Source organism: Mobula birostris, chromosome 3 (assembly GCF_030028105.1).
Source record: "Mobula birostris isolate sMobBir1 chromosome 3, sMobBir1.hap1, whole genome shotgun sequence".
NCBI classification, from domain to species: Eukaryota; Metazoa; Chordata; class Chondrichthyes; order Myliobatiformes; family Myliobatidae; genus Mobula; species Mobula birostris.
Window position 1 is genome coordinate 3,513,760 of NC_092372.1, and position 21,437 is coordinate 3,535,196.

At 43.3% G+C, this 21,437-nt stretch overlaps 1 protein-coding gene across 5 annotated transcripts in view; it reads left to right on the forward strand.

The window, feature by feature from the left end:
- gne (glucosamine (UDP-N-acetyl)-2-epimerase/N-acetylmannosamine kinase) overlaps positions 1–21,437 on the forward strand; it is a 140,314-nt gene that overhangs the window by 13,155 nt on the left and 105,722 nt on the right. For all 5 annotated transcript variants that reach the window (XR_011885311.1, XR_011885310.1, XM_072252154.1 and 2 more), the window contains exon 2: positions 19,496–19,672. Coding sequence is in view for 3 of the 5 variants with exons in the window: in XM_072252154.1 (XP_072108255.1) it covers positions 19,512–19,672 (161 nt within the window). In the remaining 2 variants the exon portion in view is untranslated. The remainder of the gene's footprint in view (positions 1–19,495; positions 19,673–21,437) is intronic.

A 21,437-nucleotide genomic window follows, 5' to 3' on the forward strand; every position in this document is an offset into this window, starting at 1 on the left:
AATGCACTGCCAGTGACGCTAGTGGAGGTGGATACAATAGGGTCTTTTAAGGGACTCTTAAATAGGTACATGGAGCTTAGAAAAATAGAGGGCTATTAGTAGGGAAATTCTAGGCAGTTTCTAGAGTAGGTTACATGGTCTCGCAACACTGTGGGCCAAAGAGCCTGTAATGTGCTGTCGCTTTCTCTGTTCGTTACTTCAACAAGTTGGGAGTTATGTAGGCATTGACAATCATCTTGAATGTTACAATGAAAATCAAGATTTCGAGGATGCAATTGTCTCTAAGGAACTGTATGAAGGCAGTCCATTATCTGCACCAGGTGTATGCACTGATATGTTCACAGTCAATCACAGCAAATGAATTCCTCCATCGATATCTATTAGGAATTAATACACTGTTTTACAGTACTTTAGGGGTATTGGCAGTTTTCTAATTTGTTCTTTATTTCATTTAAGTACATAATTTGTTACTCAATTAAATGGCAGTTTGTCTTTTTTTATACCTTTTAACTGTTTCCATGAAACCACTAATTGGGGAAGCCGCTGAACTGGGCCAAAATGTATTGGTCCTGATGTGTCCCAATTAACCGGAACCAATTGTTTTGTAAATTCAGTCAGTTTAAGAGGATCATTCATTAATGATGACTCATCATACATAATTTTGATTGTTTTTCTTTGTCTATCTTACTTGTATCTGTTGTGATCTTGTACAATACATGAAATATGCCTTTTAATCTCCTTTACTTCCAGAACTTTTCCAGCTTATCTAACCTAGCAGCTAAAATTCCTAATTCCTGGAACCATTCCAGCAACTGTGTCTGAACCCTTGAACCTGTACTGAAGTACAGTGATCAACTCTTAACACAATATTTCCAGTTGAAATATTAACTAGAGCTTCATGAAAAGTTTGCAAATCTCCTCTACAGCCGTACGCATCTGTACTATTTCCCGACATCTGTGCTCATTACCTCTGTCTATGAAGAACAAGGTTGCGTTCCTTTTCTACTGTGCCTACACCCTCATTACGCCCTGTAGCTTCAAAGATGAACTCCCAGCTCCCTTTGTTCAATTCAAGTTAAGATTGTTTAATGTCATTTCCAGTACAGTACACAGGCATAGAGGAGAGGGAAATAACTGTCACTCCAGATCTAGTGTAGCACAGAAAACACCTCCATTTTATTTTACTGCAATACAGCCCTTCCAGACCTTTGTGCCGTGACGTCTGATTTAACCTTGGGCTAATTAGGGGACAATTTATAATGACTGATTAGTCAACCAACCGGTGCAGCTTCGGAATGTGGGAGGAAACCAGAGCACCTGGAGGAAGCCTGCCCGAACACAGAGAGAACGTACAAATTCTCACAGGCAGTGATGGGAATTGAACCTGGGTTAGATAAAGAACACAATAATTAAAACTTAATAAATATTAATACATAAGATAACTTATTTAGAATTAGGTTTAATATCACTGGCATACAGTATGTCATGAAATTTGTTGTTTTGCAGCTTTGGTGCATTACAATACATAATAAAAACTATAAATTAAAATAAGCATATATAAAAAATAACGAGTGCAAAAAGAGAGGAAAGATAGTGAGGTAGTGTTCATGGGTTCATTGTCCATTCAGAAATCTGATGGCAGAGGGAAAGAAACTGTTCCTGAAATGTTGAGTGTCTGTCCTCAGGCTCCTGTGCTTCTTTCTTCATTTTAGCAATGAGAAAGAGAGCGTGCAATGGGTAATGGGGGTCCTTGTGTACGTTGATTGTATGTCCATAAAGTGGACCAGGCACAGGAGTGTCTGTACATAGGGTGACTCTGATAGGAATGATAAGGTAGTGGTGGTTGGGGTGTGGAGGGATGGGTTAGTGGGTGGAGGTGTTGATCAGCCTTACTGCTTGGGGAAAGTAACTGTTTTTGAGTCTGGTGGTCCTGGCGTGGATGCTACGTAGCCTCCTCCCTGATGGGAGTGGGACTAACAATCCATCAGTAGGAAGTGTTCATGGTTCCTGAGCACATTTCAAACAGCATTATTAAATCTATATTACTCACCAGGTTCTTCTGCCATAATGAATTGGGCAACATTTCTCTGCATTAAATTGCATTATGTCTGTCATTCTGATACCTAATCTGTGTTCTGTTGTAGTTGACTGGCATCATCCTTCTTGTTTTCCACATCCTGGAGTCTGATGTTATTAGTACGTTTTGGCAATTCTACGCTGTATTCGTAGAGCAATATCTGAAAATCATTGGTGCTAGCAATCATCTTTGGATAGCACCCTTATCTAAGATCCATCAACTCGAAGCCAGTTTTTAAATATAATTTAAATTTTTTTTTGCTCAGCATAACAAAACTTTCAATTTCCAGATACACTTACATTTACATTTCTTCACCTCACAGATTTCAGGCATCAGAACACTTCCATCAAAATATAGACATCACCACAACATCCTATACAAAAGCCCTTATTATTATAGCAGACAGGTTTGCATCTACATACTGCAGAAAAGGTTGCCATGTTTTATGAAAAATATTTGTTTTTGAGTGTACCATACATGTCAAAAAGTCCAAAGGAATGTATTCCATGATTAATTTACACCAACCAAAAAGTCTGGAGGCCTTATCGGATATCCAACAAAGTAAAATGTTCTTCCTCGCACAAAAAGTCAGGATGTTAAAAAGTTTTTTTCTGATGTGCATTAATAATACGACTGCTGGGTCGGCCTAAGAGAAAAGACAGTGGATCCAGTTCAAACTCCATCTTCAGAATCTTTTTCATTTCACCCAAAATATCACTCCAGTATGCCTGAAGTTTGGGACAAGTCCAAAGCAGTTCTGGTATTTACTTTACATTTAGAGCACATTGGAGAAACCCCCCGTCTTAAATTTCGAGAGACGATCTGGAGTCAGATGGGCTCCATGCAGAATTTTGAGTTGCAATACTTTAGTTCTATTACAAACTGAAATCATCTTTGCATTATCACAGATGTCTTCCCATGTTTCAGCTGTAATTTCTGCTCCCAGCTCTTCCTCCCAGACCCTTCCCAGCTGCTCAGCCTCTCCACAGGAACATTCCCTCAGGATGCTGTAAAAAGTACTAATGGAGACTTCTCTCCTAGAATGAAACACCCTCTTTTCTATGTCAGAACTATAGAAATCAGTTTTCTGTATATTATCTGAAAGAAATGAAAAAGATCTTTGTTGGGTATGTTAAATTTCTGTACTGTTTGACTAAAAGACGTCATCGTTCCTTCATGAAACAAATCTCCGAGATGGGAAATACCCTTAGAAATCCAAAGTTTAAATCCAGAATCCATTATGCCAGGCTGAAAATCTGGACTGCCGGTTATTGGAGTGAAGGGTGATGGTTTTGCTGCATTGCCCTCAATTTGTCGCACTGCCCTCCAAACCCTGACTGTATCGTTACCGGATTGCGACAATATTCCTTAACTAGTTTCATCTTATTGAGGAAAAGCAAATTAATAAGAGGGCATTTTGCTTGTGAAGCTTCAATGTCTAGCCAAACTGAGGAGGGGTCCCTGCAAACCCAGTCAAGCACATAAGATAAAAAGGAACTTAATTGATATTTTTTGATGTCTGGAAAATCCAGATCCCCTCGACTACTGGGAGCTGTAACTTGGACATTTTATACAGGGTCTTTTTTTGTTCCAGATGAAAAAACAAACCAGCCATCTATTTTTTTTAAGTGTTTGTTGGGTGAAAATGACTGGAATCATTCGTATTGGGTAGAGCAGACGAGGAAGAATGTTCATTTTGAGCAAGGGTATTCGGCCAAGCCAAGAAATGGGAGGAGTGCTCCATCGCTCAAGATCCTGTTTGATTTTGTCAAATAACTGTGTAAAGTTAGCTTCGAACAGTTGATCAAACATGGGTGTGATAAATATGCCTAAGTAAACAAAACCTGTCTGTGACCATTTGAAGGGGAAAACACCCTGAGCGTCAGGTACCTGCTGCAGATTCCCCAGAGGCATAGCCTCTGACTTAGTAAAGTTGATTTTATAACCTGAAAAGGCGCTAAATGAATTGGTGCATTGTATAAGGTGCTGCACTGATATAGCAGTGCTTGATAAGAAAATTAGAACGTCATCCGCATACAATGTAATTTCATGTGACTTTAGTCCTATGTCTGGAGCAGATACTTTGGGGTCTCGCTGAACAGCCTCAGCCAATGGCTCAGTCACTAGTGTGAAAAGTCGTGGTGATAAAGGGCAGCCCTGCCGACTGCCCCTCAGAATTCTAAAATTATCCAACCTAATACCATTAGTGAGAATCGCAGCCAAAGGGTCGTTGTAAAAAAAACCTTCACCCACTTAATAAAGTTAAGTCTTTAGGGGCTTCCTGAAGATGATTTCAGTTAGTGACAATCCAGTTTTTTTCTCGGGGGGTGACCCTCATATGCAATAATGCTAATGGCAATATCTTTAACTAATTAAGGCTGCGAGTTTTGCCAATTTGGTTTTTAACATACCATTTGCCCTCTCCACTATACCTGCAGCCTGGGGGTGGTGGTGGTGGTGGGGAAATGTCGACTCAGACCATGAGAGGTCTGCGTCGGGCATTTTCATGCCTTATAAGGCACAGATTGGAAGTCTGTGTGGGGCGCCACTCCTCGCACAGACACTAGAGCAATGTGTGGTTAAGTGCCTTGCTCAAGGGCACAAACATGCTGCCACAGCTGAGGTTCGAACTAGCAACCTTCAGATCACTAGATGAACGCCTTAACCACTTGGCATGATTACCATTTGGCATGCCCAACACAGGTGGTGAGAGCAATGGAATTGTTATTGAATGGATAAGGCATTGCATATTTCCTCATTTAATTTTTGCTGCAAAGTGGGGACCGTTATCTGAGCTCCATGTTTCTGGTAGCCCATACTGGGGGATTACTTCTTGCCAGAGTATTTTAGCTGCTGTCAGGGCTGTATTATTTGTGGCAGGGATTGCCTCGATCCATCTACTAAACATGTCTATGATCACTAAGCAATATTTGTAACATTGTACTGCAGGTAGTTCAATAAAATCAATTTGCAAACATGAAAAGGGGCCTCCAGGTAAGGGAGTAGCGCCTGACACACATGATGTCCCCTTTCCCACGTTATTCTTACAGCACATTAAACATGCTTTTGCCCCTTTCCCACGTTATTCTTACAGCACATTAAACATGCTTTTGCCCCTTTCCCACGTTATTCTTACAGCATATTAAACATGCTTTTGCCCTCTTTGCTGCCATTAATTTCGGATGCCACCATGTTTGCAGTAAACTGTTCACCCTTCCCTCCTTTCTGAGGTGAGTACAACTATGAACATAATCAAGGAGGATTGGTAGAAATTGGGTCAGGACGCAGACCTGTCCCGCAGGGGTGTACCAGAGACCCGTCTGTGACCACAGTCTGCGCTGCTCCTCAGGGGTGTCCCCCTGGAGCGTACGGAAGGCTTGCACGTCTGGCATACCCGTGCTGTCTGAGAGGCGCAGGGGGTTTTGGTGGGGCACCGATGGGACTATAATTTCGAGTGTCTGGGCTGTGGCTTTGGCAGCCTCATCGGCCATGGCATTACGGGTGGAGATTTTATCAGTCTGGTGGGTATGAGCAGAGCACTTGATAATGGCCAATGTTTTTGGAAGTTGCAAGGCAGTGCGGAGATTCTGTACAAACGTAGCATTGCTAATAGAATGTCCTGAGGAAGTGAGGAAACCCCAACACTTCCAAAGCGCTCCGTAGTCATAAGCTACCCCGAAGGTGTATCGAGAATCAGTGTAGATTTTGCATGTTTGAGAAAGTAAGGAGGTAAGGGAAATTGCTTTGTGGATCCAGAACTGAAGGCAAAGTGTGGTTGTAGACAAGTCATATTCTACATGGAGGCCAGTGACCAGTGGTGTGCCTCAGGAATCTGTTCTGGGACCCCTACTCTTTGTGATTTTTTTATAAGTGACTTGGATGAAGAAGTGGAGGGATGGGTTAGTAAATTTGCTGATGACACAAACATTGAGGGTGTTGTGGATAGTGTGGAGGGCTGTCAGAGGTTACAGCGGGACATTGATAGGATGGAAAACTGGGCTGAGAAATGGCAGATGGAGTTCAACCCAGATAAGTGTGAGGTGGTTCATTTTGGTAGGTCAAATATGATGACAGAATATAGTATTAACGGTAAGACTGTTGGGAGTGTGGAGGATCAGAGGGATCTTGGGGTCCGAGTCCATAGGACACTCAAAGCTGCTGCACAGGTTGTCTCTGTGGTAAAGAAAGCGTATGGTGTATTGGCCTTCATCAATTGTGGGATTGAGTTTAGGAGCCGAGAGGTAATGTTGCAGCTATATAGGACCCTGGTCAAACCCCACTTGGAGTACTGTGCTCAGTTCTGGTCACCTCACTACAGGAAGGATGTGGAAAGCGTAGAAAGGATGCAGAAGAGATTTACAAGGATGTTGCCTGGATTCGGGAGCATGCCTTATGAGAAAAGGTTGAGTGAACTCGGCCTTTTCTCCTTGGAGCAACAGAGGATGAGAGGTGACTTGATAGAGGTGTATAAGATGATGAGAGGCATTGATTGTGTGGATAGTGAGAGGCTTTTTCCCAGGGCTGAAGTGGCTAGCACGAGAGGACACAGTTTTAAGGTGCTTGGAGGTAGGTACAGAGGAGATGTCAGGGGTAAGTTTTTTATGCAGAGAATGGTGAGTGCGTGGAATGGGCTGCCAGCGACAGTGGTGGAGATGGATACGATAGGGTCTTTTAAGAGACTCCTGGACAGGTACAAGGAGCTCAGAAAAATAGAGATATATAGGTAACCCTAAGTAATTTCTAAGGTAGGGATATGTTCAGCACAGCTTTGTGGGCCGAAGGGCCTGTATTATGCTGTGGATTTTTCATGTTTCTATGTTTGTTGGTAGCGAGGAGGCGGGCACGAGTGAGAGCAAATAATTCAGCTTTTTGTGCTGACACGGCTGGTTGAAAGGCTGCCTGCTCGAGCACCATGTCATCTGTGACTACAGCATATCCAGAACATCTCTGGCCTTGAGGACCCATTGACATACAAGGTTATGTTGGGGTCCTGTAGGGGTTGATCTGTGAGGTCCTCGTGGGTTGTAGTGAGGAGTTGATTTCGCAGCACACAATCGTGTTCAGAATTGTTTGCAACCTGAGGTGGCGACGTTAGGAAAATGCCCGGGTTTAAAGTGGAGCAGTGAGAAAATGTCAGCAGTGGGTTGCTCAGTAAGGCTGTCTCACAGCGATTTTGTCGTGCCTGAGGGAGGTACTGTGTCTGTCGGGAGATCATAAGCTCCACCACCAAGTGGGAGGAGAGCACATTTACAGGCTGATGTAAGGTAATATTAGAAGCTGCAGTTACCAGGGTATATACTGCCTTCCCTGAAACTGCACCCATTGGGGCTGTTGGTATGTTTGTTCAGACCCCTGGAACCCCGAGAGGGCAGTGGTGGCCCCGGAAAGCCGGAGTCCATGTTCCGACACTATCTCATGATCGAGCGTGGAAGTGGTTGCCCCTGTATCAATCATAAACAGAAGTTGAATTCCAGCTTCTTGAAGGATTATGTTGGGTTCTTCTTGCGGGTCGCTACTTACAACGGGTAACGTTTTCGAGGGTCAGTTAGCAAAACGATCGTTCATGGAGAATGGGGTGACTGCCCGGTTTGGTCTTGGGCGTCTTTGCTGTCCCCAGGGGCATTTGGGTCATTAAACGGAGGGTAAGGCCGGTTGGGGAATTGATCCCCATCCCGGTCTCCCGGTTCTGGCATATGGTCACCATGCCAGCTGTAGGTGTCCCTCACCCCGCTGGACAAATTCACGCTCAACTGCAACTCCCTTTAAGGCGGGTCTGGACTCTGTGCTGGGATCCCAGTAGTAAGCTGCAGCCTGCCGCATCCGATTATGGTCATTATCTGGCCAGTCCATATTGTTGGTCTTAATCATCGTGGCTAACTTAAAACTGGAGCAGCAGTGTATTAAATTGAGGGGGAGTATTCCCATTATTGAAGATCTGGTCCCCCGCGTAACACTCGTAGTATGATACAAAGCACTCCCAGTAATCCAACCCTGATTCCCTGGGTTTCGGCTTACATTCTAGTACCTTGGTGATGTTAACAGGCTGTTGGAGTGCCCTTTCCAAGCCCTGAATTATCCGGTTGGTCTGATCCTCATCGCTTGGCACTTGGCACCCAGAGTAGATGTGGAAAGGATGTTTCCCATGGTGGGAGAGTCTAGGACAAGAGGACACAGCCTCAGGATAGAGGGGTGCCCTTTCAAAACAGAGATGCAGAGAAATTTCTTTGGCCAAAGGTTGGTGAATTTGTTGCCACTTGCAGCTGTGGAGGCCAGATCATTGGGTATACTTAAGGCAGAGATTGATAGGTTCTTGACTGGACACGGCATCAAAGGTTACGGGGGTGAAGGCTGAGAAGTAAGGTTGAAGAGAAGAAAAAAAAATTAGCCATGATTGAATGGCAGAGCAGACTCGATGGGCCAGATGGCCTAATTCTGCTCCTCTGTCTTATGGTCTTGTGGCCTAAATCAGCCATGATGGAATGACAGAGCAGAGTTGATGGGTTGAATGGCTGAATTCTGTTCCATTGTCTTGTGATCAAATTGTGAGGGGTATAGATAGGGTAAATGCAAGCAGGGTTTTCAACTGAAGTTATGTGAGAGTAGAATTAGAGGTCATGGATTAGGGGTGAAAGGTGGAATGTTTAAGAGGAACATGAAGGGGAGCTGCTTCATTTAGAGGGTGGTGAGAGTGTGGAACGAGCTGCCAGCGGATGTTTTTGTTTGATTTCAACATTGAAGAGAAATTTGGATAGGTACATGGATGGGAGAAGTATGGGGGGCTATGGTCTGGTGCAGGTCAAGGGAATTGGGTAGATGATCAGTTTGGACTGGATGGAAGGTCCTGTTTCTGTGCTGTCAAGGTCTTTTGTTAACCAGCCTTTTATGTGACTCTTTGTTAATACCTTCCTGAAATCCATATGGAGATCATTGCATTTCCTGCAATCTCATAGACATAAGAGATTCGGCCGATGCTGGAAGTCTTGAACAACACACAAAATCCTGGAGGAACTCAGCAGGTCAAGCGCCATCTATGGAGAGGAATAAACAGTCGATATTTTGGTCTGAGACCCTTCATGAGCCCTAGAAAGGAATGGGGGCAGAAGCCTAAGTAAAAATGTGAGGGGACAGAGAGGAGATGAATAAAATGAGAAGACTTTGATATAGAGTAAGGGGAAGAGATTAGAGGAGATGCGAAGGGGACCTTTCTCACCCGGAAAGTGGAGCACTTGTACTTGGAATACTCCTCTGGAGAGCAGTGCACGCAGAGTTTCTGACCATGTGTAACGAGAACTTAAACAGTTCTTGTCCTGGGTGACAGCTTCCCCCAGGTTGTTAGATGTTTAAACACCCTGCTGCCTCCTAGCACACATGTACACCTTGTCTGAATGCTCTGCTGCCCCCTCTCCACACGCCACACCCCCCACACAACTCACAGACACCCTCTCACCCTGCACTGATTATTTTTTATCTTTCATTGCTGCTGTTTGACATATTTACAGTATACAACTGCTTGTTTTATTATAGTAGTGCAGGTAACAGTACTCCGTCTTACACAAGCATGCACCTCACACTTTGCCAACCTGTCATCCTCAGGCCTTGACACTCAGGTACTTCTGTTAATATTCTTCTGTGACTGTGTGCTGGATCATAACTACACAGTCGTGCTAGAAAGCTTGTGAACCCTGTGGAATTTTCTGTTTCTGCATAAATATGACGTAAAAGATGATCGGATCTTCACACAAGTCTTAACAACTAGATAAAGAGAACCCAATAAAATAAATAACACAAAAAACATTATACTTGTTCATTTATTTATTGAGAAACATGATCCAATATTGCATGTATTTGTTGGAAAAAATATGTGAACCTCTGGGATAATGCCTTCTACAGAAGCTATTTGGAGTCAGGTGTTCCAGTCAATGAGATGAGATTGGAGGTGTGGGTTGTAAAGGTGCCCTGCCCAATATATTAAAAAAAAGGTACACAAAGTCAAGTTACTGACAGAGCCTGCTCTTCTCAAGAAAGTTCTGTTTATGTGCACCATGCCTCGATCAAAACAACTTTCAGAGGACCTTGGAGGAAAAATTGTTAGAGATGCATGAAGCTGAAAAAGGCTACAGAAACATTTCTAAAGACCCGAGTGTTCATCAGTCCGCAGTAAGAGAAATTGTCTACAAATGGAGGAAATTCAGCACTGTTGCCACTCTGCCTAGGAGTGGACATCCTGCAAAGATCACACCAAGAGTACGTGTAATACTGAAGGAAGTGAAAAACCCAAGGGTAACATTAATAAACCCACAGAAATCTCTAGGACTTGCTAAACTCTTTATTCATGTGTCCACTATAAAAACTCTAAACAAGAATAGTATGTTTATGGGAGGACACCACAGAGGAAACCGCTAGTCTCCAAAAATAACATTGTTACATGTCTCAAGTTTGCAAAAGACCACTTGGATGTTCTGAAACACTTCTGGGACAATGTTCTGTGGACAGATGATGCAAAAGCTGAACTTTTGGTTAAGAAGGCATATGAAGCATTGGCCTTCATCAATCATGGGATTGAGATTAGGAGCTGAGAGGTAATGTTGCAGCTATAAAGGACCCTGGTCAGACCCCACTTGGAGTACTGTGCTCAGTTTTGGTCGCCTCACTACAGGAAGGATGTGGAAGCCATAGAAAGGGTGCAGAGGAGATTTGCAAGGATATTGCCTGGATTGGGGAGCATGCCTTATGAGAATAGGTTGAGTGAACTTGGTCTTTTCTCCTTGGAGTGACAGAGGATGAGAGGTGACCTGATAGAGGTGTATAAGATAATTGAGAAGAATCAATCGTGTGGATAGTCAGAGGCTTTTTCCCAGGGCTGAAATGGCTAGCACGAGAGAGCATAGTTTTAAGGTGCTTGGAAGTAGGTATAGAGGAGATGTTGGAGTAAGCTTTTTTTTTATGCAGAAAGAGGTGAGTGCGTGGAATGGGCTGCCGGTGGCGGTGGTGGAGGTGGAAACAATAGGGCCTTTTAAGAGATTCCTGGATAGGTACATGGAGCTTAGAAAAATAGAGGTCTATGGGTAAGCCTAGGTAGTTCTAAGGTAAGGACATGTTCAGCACTGCTTTGTGGGCTGAAGGGCCTGTATTGTGCTGCAGATTTTCTATGCTTCTATGTTTTTGGCAGAAATGCACATTGCTATGTTTGGAGGCAAAAGGGCACTGCACACCAACACCGAAACCTCATCCCACTGTGAAACATGGTGCAAGGAGCATCATGGTTTGGGGCTGCTTTGCTGTCTCAAGGCTTGGACAGCTTGCAATTGTTGAGAGAACAGTGAATTCAAAACTGTATCAAGACGTTTTACAGGAGAATGGCAGGGTAGCAGTCCATCACGTGAAACTTAATAGAAGCTGGATAATGTAACAAGACAATGATCTAAAAGACCAGAGTAAGTCAACAACAGAATGGTGAAAAAAGAAGAAAATTTGTGTTTTGGAATGGCCAAATCAAAGTCCTGACCTTAATCCTGTAGAACTGTTGCAAGCAGTTCATGCAAGGAAGCCCATCAATATCCCGGAGATGAAGCAGTTTTGTAAGGAGGAATGACCTAAAATTCCTCCAAGGTGATGTGCAGCACCGATCAACAGTTACCAGAAATGTTTGGTTGAAGTTATTGCTGTACAACGGGGTCATACCAATTACTGAAAGCAAAGTTTTTTCACCAAATACATGTAATATTGGATCATTTTTCTCAATAAATAAATGAGCAAGTATGTTTTTTGTGTTATTTATTTAATTGTGTTCTCTTTATCTAGTTTTAGGACTTGTATGAAGATCTGACCACAGTTTAGGTCATATTTACACAGAAATAGAAAAAATTCTACAGGGTTCACAAACTTTCTAGCACCACTGTATGTGCTGTGCGTGGTTATATCTGCTTTGAGCCCAGAGGAATGATGTTTCATTCAGCTGTATACATGTATATAGCTGAATGACAATAAACTTGAGCTTAAATCACCCAGGCATCAAAAGTCGTGGGCCAAGTGTTGATTGATTGAACCTTTTTTAATATTAATCCAATATCCTTTCCTGTACACAAGTGTAAGGAGAATGAAATAATTGTTACTCTATTTTGTTGCAACACAAAAAAACCACAAAAGTTAACAAACATAGTAATAATAAAAAATGCAATAAATATAGATACGTAAGATAACTTGTATGCTTAGATTGATAGTACGTCCATAACGTGACGCTAGGCACAGGAGTGTCTGTACGTAAGGTGACTGACAGGAAATGATAAAATAACCCACCCCTCCACACCTCTAACCACCACTACTTCATCATTTCCTGTCAGTCACCTTATCTACAGACACTCCTGTGCCCAGCATCACGTTATGGACATACAGTCAATCAATGTGCTATCTGATGTACTTATATTTATTGTGTTCTTTTTATAATTATTGTGCTCTTGTGTGTTTTTTTTATGTGCTGTATTGGAATTGGAGTAACAATTATTTTGTTCCCTCTCTCTATCTCAAGCATAAGACATAAGAGCAGAATTAGGCCATTCAGCCCATCGAGTCTGCTCCGCCATTCTATCATGGCTGATCCTGAACCCACTCAACCCCATACACCTGCCTTATCGCCTTAATGTATGATGCCCTGATCAATCATTAAACTATCAATTTTTCCTTTAAATATACCCATGGTTTTGGCCCACACAGCTGACTGTGACAGAGCATTCCATAGAGTCACTACTCTCTGGCTTAAGAAGAAATCCTCCTTGCCTCTGTTCTAAAGGATCACCCCTCAATTTTGAGGCTGTGCCCTCTAGTTCTGTGTACCCCCATCATAGGAAGCATTCGCTCCACATCCACCTTATCTAGTCCTTTCAAGATTCGGTAGGTTTCAATGAGATCCCCCATATTCTTCTAAATATGGGGGAATCTCAAAGCTGCAAACGTTCCTCATATGTTAACCCCTTCATTCACGGAATCATCGTCGGGAACCTCCTCCGGACTCTCTCCAATGACAACGTATCCTTTCTGAGATATGGGGCACAATACTGTTGGCAATACTCCAAGTGCGGCCTGACTCAGACTGCTAGGAGCCTACTGCATTACAGGAAAAGTACTAGCATAGTCAGAAGATTCTTTGCCTTCTGCCAGTCAGACAATCTCCTATCCATGCTAGTACCTGTCCTGCAATACTATGGGCCTCTAATGTGTTTAGCAACCAGATCTAAGGAGGATGTGTTGGTTTGCAGAGGGTCCAGAGAAGGTTCAAGAGAATGATTCTGGGAATGACAGGCTTAAGCTATGAGGAGCATTTGGTAACTCTGAGCCTGTACCTTCTGGACTTCAAAAGACTGAGGGGAGATCTCACAGGAACTTTTCAAACATCGAAAGGCCTAGATAGAATGGTCATGGAGAAGTTGTTTCCTATAGTGGGGGAGTCTAGGACCAGAGGGCAGAGCCTCAGAATAGAAGGACGTCCATTTAGAACGGAGATGAGGAGGAATTTCTTTTGTCAGAGAGTGGTGAATCTGTGGAATTCATTGCTGCAGGCAGCTGTGGAGGCCAAGTCATTGCGTATATTTAAGGTGGAGGTTGATATCAGTCAGGGCATCAAAGGTTATAAGACCATAAGACATGGGAGCAGAATTAGGTTGTTTGGCCCATCGAATCTTCTGCGCTGTTCAATCATGGCTGTTCCTTTTTCTTTCCCCTCCTCAGTCCCACACCCCAGCCTTCTCCCTGTAATGTTTGATGCCGTGGCCAATCAAGAACCTGTCAAGCTCTGCCTTAAATACACTGGACAACCTTGTCTCCACAGCTGCCTGTGGCAATGAATTCCACAAATTCACCACCCTCTGGTAAAAGAAATTTCTCTACATCTCTGTTTTAGTGACCACCCCTCTATCCTGAGGCTGAGACCTCTTATCCTAGACTCCCCCGCCATGGGAACCATCCTTTCCACATCTACTCTGTCTAGGCCTTTCAAAATTCGAAAGGTTTCAATAAGATCTGCCCTCATCCTTCTAAATTAGAGTAGGTACAGGCACAGAGCCATCAAAAATTCCTCATATGATGATCCTTTCATTCCCAGAATCATCTTTGCGAACCTCCCCGAACCCTGTCCAATGCCAGCACATCCTTTCTTAGATAAGGAGCCCAAAACTGTTCACGATTCTCAAGGTGAGGCCTCACCAGTGCCTTATAAATCCTCAACATCACATCCCTGCTCTTATATTCTAGACCTCTTGAAATGAATGCTAACATTGCATTTGTCTTTCTCACCTCTGACTCAACCTGCAAGTTAACCTTCAGGGTGTTCTGCACAAGGACTCCCAAGTCCCTTTGCATCTCAGATTTTTGGATTTTCTCCCTGTTTAGAAAATAGTCTGCACATTTATTTCTACTACTAAAGTGCACGACCATGCATTTTCCAACATTGTATTTCATCTGCCACTTTCTTGCCCGTTCTCCTAATCTGTTGAAGTCTTTCTACAGCTTTCCTGTTTCATCAACACTACCTGCCCCTTACCAAGCTTCGTATCATCTGCAAACTTGGCAGCAAAGCCATCAATTTTATCATCTAAATCATTGATATGCAGCATAAAAAGGAGCTGTTCCAGCACCGATTCCTGTGGAACACCCCTAGCTACTAGCAGCCAACCAGAAAAAGATCCTTTAATTCCCACTTGCTGCCTCCTACCAATCAGCCAATGCTCTAACCATACTAGTAACTTCCTTGTAATACCATGGGCTCCTAACTTGGTAAGCAGTCTCCTGTGTCACCTTGTTAAAGGCCTTCTGAAAATATACAATGTGCATTGCATCTCCCTTATCTATCCTACTTGTAATGCCTTCAAAGAAATCCAGCAGGTTTGTCAGGCAAGATTTTCACTTAAAGAAACCATGCTGACTTGGTCTTATCTGGTCCTGGGTCACCAAGTATTCCATAACCTCATCCTTAACAATTGACTCCAACATCTTCCCAACCACTGAGCTCAGGCAATTTTCCAGTGCTCCAAAACCATGCCAGAGTCCAATGATTCTTGAAAGATCATTATTTATGCCTCCATAATCTCTACTGCTACCTCTTTCAGAACCTTAGGGCATAGTTCATTTGGACCGGGTGACTTATGTACCTTAATAAGGTCTTTTGGCTTTTTGAGCACCTTCTCCCATGTAATGATAACTGCACTCATTTCCCTTCGCTTACACCTGCAACACTCCTAGTGTCTTCCACAGTGAAGACTGATGCAAAGTACTCATTGCTTTCATGTTTTCATTTTTCCCTTCTAAGGACTCTTTTAGTTGCTTTCTGTAGGTTTTTAAAAGGTTCCCATTCCTCTATTTTTGTTTTGTTGTATGTCCTTTTTTTTGCTTTTACATTAGCTTTGACTTCCATTGTCAGCCATGGTTGTATTATTTGCTATTTGAGTATGTCTTTCTTTTATGAATACATCTGTTCTGCACCTTCCTTATTTTCCCAGAAACTCACGCCACTGCTGCTCTGCTGTCATCCCTGCCAGCATCTGCTTCTAATATACTTTGACCATCTCCTCTCTTGTACCACAGTAATTTCCCTTACTCTACTGAAATACTGCTATGTCAGACTTTACTTTCTGCCTATCAAATTTCAAGTTGAGCTCAATCATATTGTGATCACCACCTCCTAAGCGTTCTTTTACCTTAAGCTCCTTAATCACTTCCGGTTCATTACATAACTCAATTCAGTATAGCTGATCCCCTCGTCGGCTCAACGATGAACTGCTCTAAAAAGCTATCTCGTAAACCTTCAACAAATTCTCTCTCTTGAAATCCATTACCAACCTGATTTTCCCAAACTACCTGCATGTCAAAAGGGCAATGTGATGATGGTCATGGGAGATTTTAACATGTCTTTTCTATTCCTCATTGTAATCTGTAGTTCACATCCCAGCTACTGTTGGGAGGCCTGTATATAACTGCCATCAGGGTCCTTTTACCCTTGCAGTTTCTTAACTTAACCCACAAGGATTTAACACCTTCTGATCCCATGTCACATCTTTCAACTGATTTGATGCCATTCTTTACCAGCAGAGCCACACCACTCCTCTGCCTTCCTTCCTATCCCTCTGATACAGTGTGTAACCTTGGATATTTAGCTCCTAACTACAACCATCCTTCAGCCATGATTCAGTGATGGCCAGAACATCGTACCTGAAAATCTTTAATAGTTCAACAAGATCATCCACCTTATTTCTTATACTCCGTGCATTGAGATATAGCACTTTGAGTACTGTGTTTGCTACCCTTTTTGATTCTGTATCCCTAGTGCACTGATACTCACCCTGTTGGCTGCAATTATGTCCTATCATCTGCCTGCCCTTCCTGACAGCCTGACTGCACGCTATCTTTGCTTTTTTACCATCTTTTCTATCCTCAGTCTCTTCACTCCAGTTCCTATCCCCCTGCCAAATTAGTTTAAACCCTCCTGAAAAGCTCTAACGAACCTGTCTGCGAGAATATTGGTTCCCACCCCCGGTTCAGGTGCAATCTGTCCCTGTCATATCTCCCCCAGAAGAGATCCCATTGATCCAAGAACCTGAAGCCCTGCTCCCACACCAGCTTTTCAGCCGTGCATTTATCTGCCAAATCATCCTCATTGGCGCGTGGCACAGGTAGCAATCCAGAAGTTAATGGACAGCATTCCAGGGCGGGTATACAAAATGTGTGCGTCACAACTGGCTGGTGTGCTTGCGGACATTTTAAATCTCACCCTTTCCCAGTGTAGAGTGCCCTCCTGCTTCAAAACATTCACCGTTGTCCCTGTACCTAACAAAGACCACGATAACATGTCTGAATGACTGGTGTCCTGTCACACTCACCTCAATAGTAAGCAAATGCTTTGAGAGGCTGGTCGAGGACGACATCTGCAACATGCTACCACCCACACCGGACTCCCTACAATTCGCCTACCGACACAACCGATTGACAGACGACGCAATGGCCACAGGTCTACACACCGTCCTTACACACCTGGACAGGGAATGCTACAGGGAAGAAGTCATCTCTCTGACATAGTGGTGTCAAGAAAACAACCTCTCCCTCAATGCCACAAAAACAAAGGAGCTGGTTGTAGATTGCAAGTGGAATGGAGATGGGATAACCTCTATTGACTTCAATGGATCTGGGGTTGAAAGGGTAAACAGCTTTGTTCCTTGGCATCCACATCACCGAGGACCTCACGTGGTCTGTATACACCAACTGTGTGGTGACAAAGGCACAACAGCGCATCTTTCACCTCAGATGGTTGAGGAAGTTTGGTATGGGCCCCCAAATCCTAAGAACTTTCTACAGGGGCACAACTGAGAGCATCCTGACCGGCTGCATCACTGCCTGGTATGGGAACTGTACTTCCCTCAATCGCAGGACTCTGCAGAGAGTGGTGTGGACAGCCCAGCGCATCTGTGAATGTGAACTTCCCACTATTCAGGACATTTACAGTGATATGGGTGTATAAACGGCCCGAAAGATCATTGAGGACCCAAGTCACCCCAACCACAAACTGTTCCAGCTACTACAGTCCGGGAAATGGTACTGCGGTATAAAAGTCAGGACCTACAAGCTCCAGGACAGCTTCTTCCACCAGGCCATCAGACTGATTAATTCACACTGACACGATTGTATTTCTAAGCTATATTGACTATCCTATTGTATATCTTACTGTACATGCTATTTATTACAGATTACTATAATTTGCACATTGCACATTCAGACGGAGACATAACGTAAAGGTTTTTACTCCTCAAGTCTGTGAAGGATGTAAGAAATAAAGTCAGTTCAATTCAATTTACTTACTGCTCTGGATGGCGTGCTTCTCGGCTTCTGCTTAGCTCTCTCAATTCTCTCAAGGACCTCTTTGCTTTTCCTTCCTATGACTTTGGTAGCAATGTGTGCCAAGACACTTGGCTTGGCTCTCCCTCCCTCCCTCCTTCCCTCCCTCTCCAAAATGCTGTGGATGTAATCTGAGACATCCCTGGCACCTGGGAGGCAACGTACCATCTGGGTATCCCATTCACATCCACAGAACCTCCTGTCTGCTGCTCTGACTATTGAGTCCTCTATCACTACTGCTCCCTTCTTCTCTCTCTTTCCCTTCTGCACCATGGGCTCATAATCATGTTATGGGGTGAAGGCAGGAGAATGGGTTTGAGAGATATAATAAATCAGCCATGATGGAATGGCAGAGCAGACTTCAGTTGAATGGACTAATTCTGCACCTGTGTCTTATGGTCTAAGCCTGAGACATGACATTGACGGACATTGTAGCTTGGCAACATCTTTACTAGAAGAACACTGTGGGCTAAAGGGCCCGTATAGGTCTGTGCAGTGTTCCCTTGAAGGTATGTGCATGTGCACACATCTTTGTTACTAGCACAAATAGGAATATAAACGATGCACAAAAGGTTGCCTCCCTCTACCTTGTTGGCATGTTAAGTATATTTTACCATTGTACACAATCACATTTCCTTTTCCGGTTTCTGATGTGGGCAGTGTTGCAATGATTTATCTGCAGATTATAGAACTGGCTTATTTATACTGTTTTCAATTGAAGGAATTATGGATTTACTATATCTAATTCCAAAGAAACTAAAGGCATGAAGTGCAAAAGAACTGCTAGTTCATTTAAAGTGGAATGGCTTCATGAAACAGTAGAAACTGCTACTCCGAAAGTTCATGAGGCCGGGAACATGCAGCTACGGGAAATATTTACGTACAATACAGAAACTAGTGTTACCTGCGTGTATTGTCGCCATGCAAAAATTGCTGGAGAATTTGCAAGTGAGAAGAAGTAGAGTGATATTTAGAAACGTGACTTTTTAAAGTGTCATTTTGCAAGCAAATCACATATGGATGGTGTGCAAATTTTATGTTTTGTTTGACCATTTCAAACAACTTCAACATTTGAAAAGTTTGATATTGTTACGTGCTGTTGTATAATATATGAGAAATAGGACTTATTGATGTGTATTATTTTATCTCTTTAAACAAGGAACAACAAACTGGACGATAGTTTATTATCCTTGGAATAGCTTCAGATTTACTTCCACTTAAAAATTCAGTGTGCATATGTTGTTACTGGGCAAAAAATTGCACAGCAGAAGATTTTTGAGCACAGTGGTCATTACAAATTAGAGGGAACATTGGTTCTGTGTTCTGAATTGTATTTTGAGGAATGTAGTTATGCTTTTGTCTGTTTTCTGAACTGTAATAGCTAAAGTACCCATAAGGAATTGCTTCAAAATGTTATCATAAACCAGCTGTTCTGTACTCTAGTTTGTGTAGTTAAAAGTGGCTACCCTTTAACTATGCTGTGCACGTATGCCATTAACCATTTGCACTTTGGCCAGATTTATATTCCCTTCTGTATGTTTTCAGGAATTCCTTCAGCATCATGGAGAAGGACAGAAACAAGAAGCTGCGGATCTGTGTTGCCACATGCAACCGGGCAGATTATTCCAAACTGGCACCGATCATGTTCGGTATCAAAGAACAACCTGATGACTTCGACCTAAAGGTTGTTGTCTTAGGATCTCATTTAATTGACGATTACGGGTAAGTAGAAAAGCATATATTTTGTGTCAAATTTAGGCAGCTTGTAGGCATTCTGCTTTCCTAATGCTCTCCCTGCAACTGTTGACATGAATGTTTGGGGCAAACATCTGACTTGTGTATATACAATCCAACTTTTGTGTTTCCAATTTCCGGGGTGCCTCGGTGCGACTCGAGTAGCAGCAATACACTCAATGGATTCGATTAGATATTCCCATTTCAGCCTGTTACAGCTAAAAAGCACAACTGCTTCCAAGGTCAGTACAGTCAGCAAAGATGTCTTATTGCATTTAAACGAACTATCGTTGCTCGAAACTGATGGAAACAACGCAGATTATGGTCGGAAGTGCCCACATAGGATACCTCGGAGGATGCGCGGGTGTAGAGTGGGGTTACAAGTGTGTTTAAGGAAACTGGGTTTTAAACTCCCAATACAGACTGTCTTGCTGGCAAACGTGCAGTCTCTGGTGAATAAAATCGATGATCTCAGAGCCAGGGTGCTGAATCAGAGGGACATTAGGACCACATCTGTCCTTTGTTTCACAGAATCCTGGTTAACCCCTTCCGTACAGGATGCAGTGATTCAGATCGATGGGTTTTCTATACACCATCAGGATAGATCTATAGAGTCTCTCAAAAGCAGAGGTGGGGGAGTATATCTCATGATCAGCTTTTCTTGGTGCACAAATATATCAGTGCAGCCTCAATTCTGCTCACCAGACCTGGAAGATCTAGCAGTAAAGTGCCGTCCTTTTTACCTACTGCGGAGTTCTCTGTGGTCATTTCGGTAGCTGTTTACATTCCACCTCAGGCCAATGTCAAGCAGGCTTTAGATGATCTGAGCAATGGGATCAACATGCACGAAACAGCGCACCCCAACGCCTTCACTACTGTTTTGGGGGATTTTAACCAGGCCAGTCTGAAAAAAAATCACTAAGCAATTACCATCAACAGATCACTTGCAATACCAGAGGAAACAACACACTGGACCACTGTGACACCACCATCAAGAATTCCTACCGTGCTATTCCACGCCCTCACTTCGGGAAGTCTGATCACTTGGCTGTACTTCTACTCCCTGAGTATAGCCAGAGACTGAAAACTGCAGCACCAGCAGTGAGGACCAAGAAGGTTTGGACAAGGGAAGCACAGGAGCGCCTACAGGACTGCTTTGAATTGGTGGACTGAACTGTATTCAGGGATTCATCTTTGAACCTGGATGAGTATGCTGCAGTTGTTACCGACTTCATTAAAAACTTTCTGGATGAGTGTGTGCTGACAAAGACTTACTGTACATTCCCAAGCCAAAAGCCATGGATGAACCAGGAGGTACATTGTCTGATGAAGACGAGATCTGTGGCATTCAAGTCTGGCGACCCAGACCTGTACGAGAAAACCAGGTATGATTTGCGGAGGGCTGTTTCAAGGGTGAAGAGACAAATTCGAATGAGGTTGGAGGCGACATCGGATGTATGGCAACTCTGGCAGAGTCTGCAAGACATTACTTCCTACAAAGCGAAACCCAATAGCACAAATGACAGCGATGCTTCACTACCAGATGAACTCAACACCTTCTATGCCTGCTTTGAAAGGGAGAACACAACTACAGCTGTGAAGATCCCTGCTGCACCTGATGACCTTGTGATTTCCGTCTCAGAGGCCAAAGTTAGGCTATCTTTAAAGAGAGTGAATCCTTGCAAGGCAGAAAGTCTTGATGGAGTACCTAGTAAGGCTCTGAAAACCTGTGCCAATCAACTAGTGGGAGTAT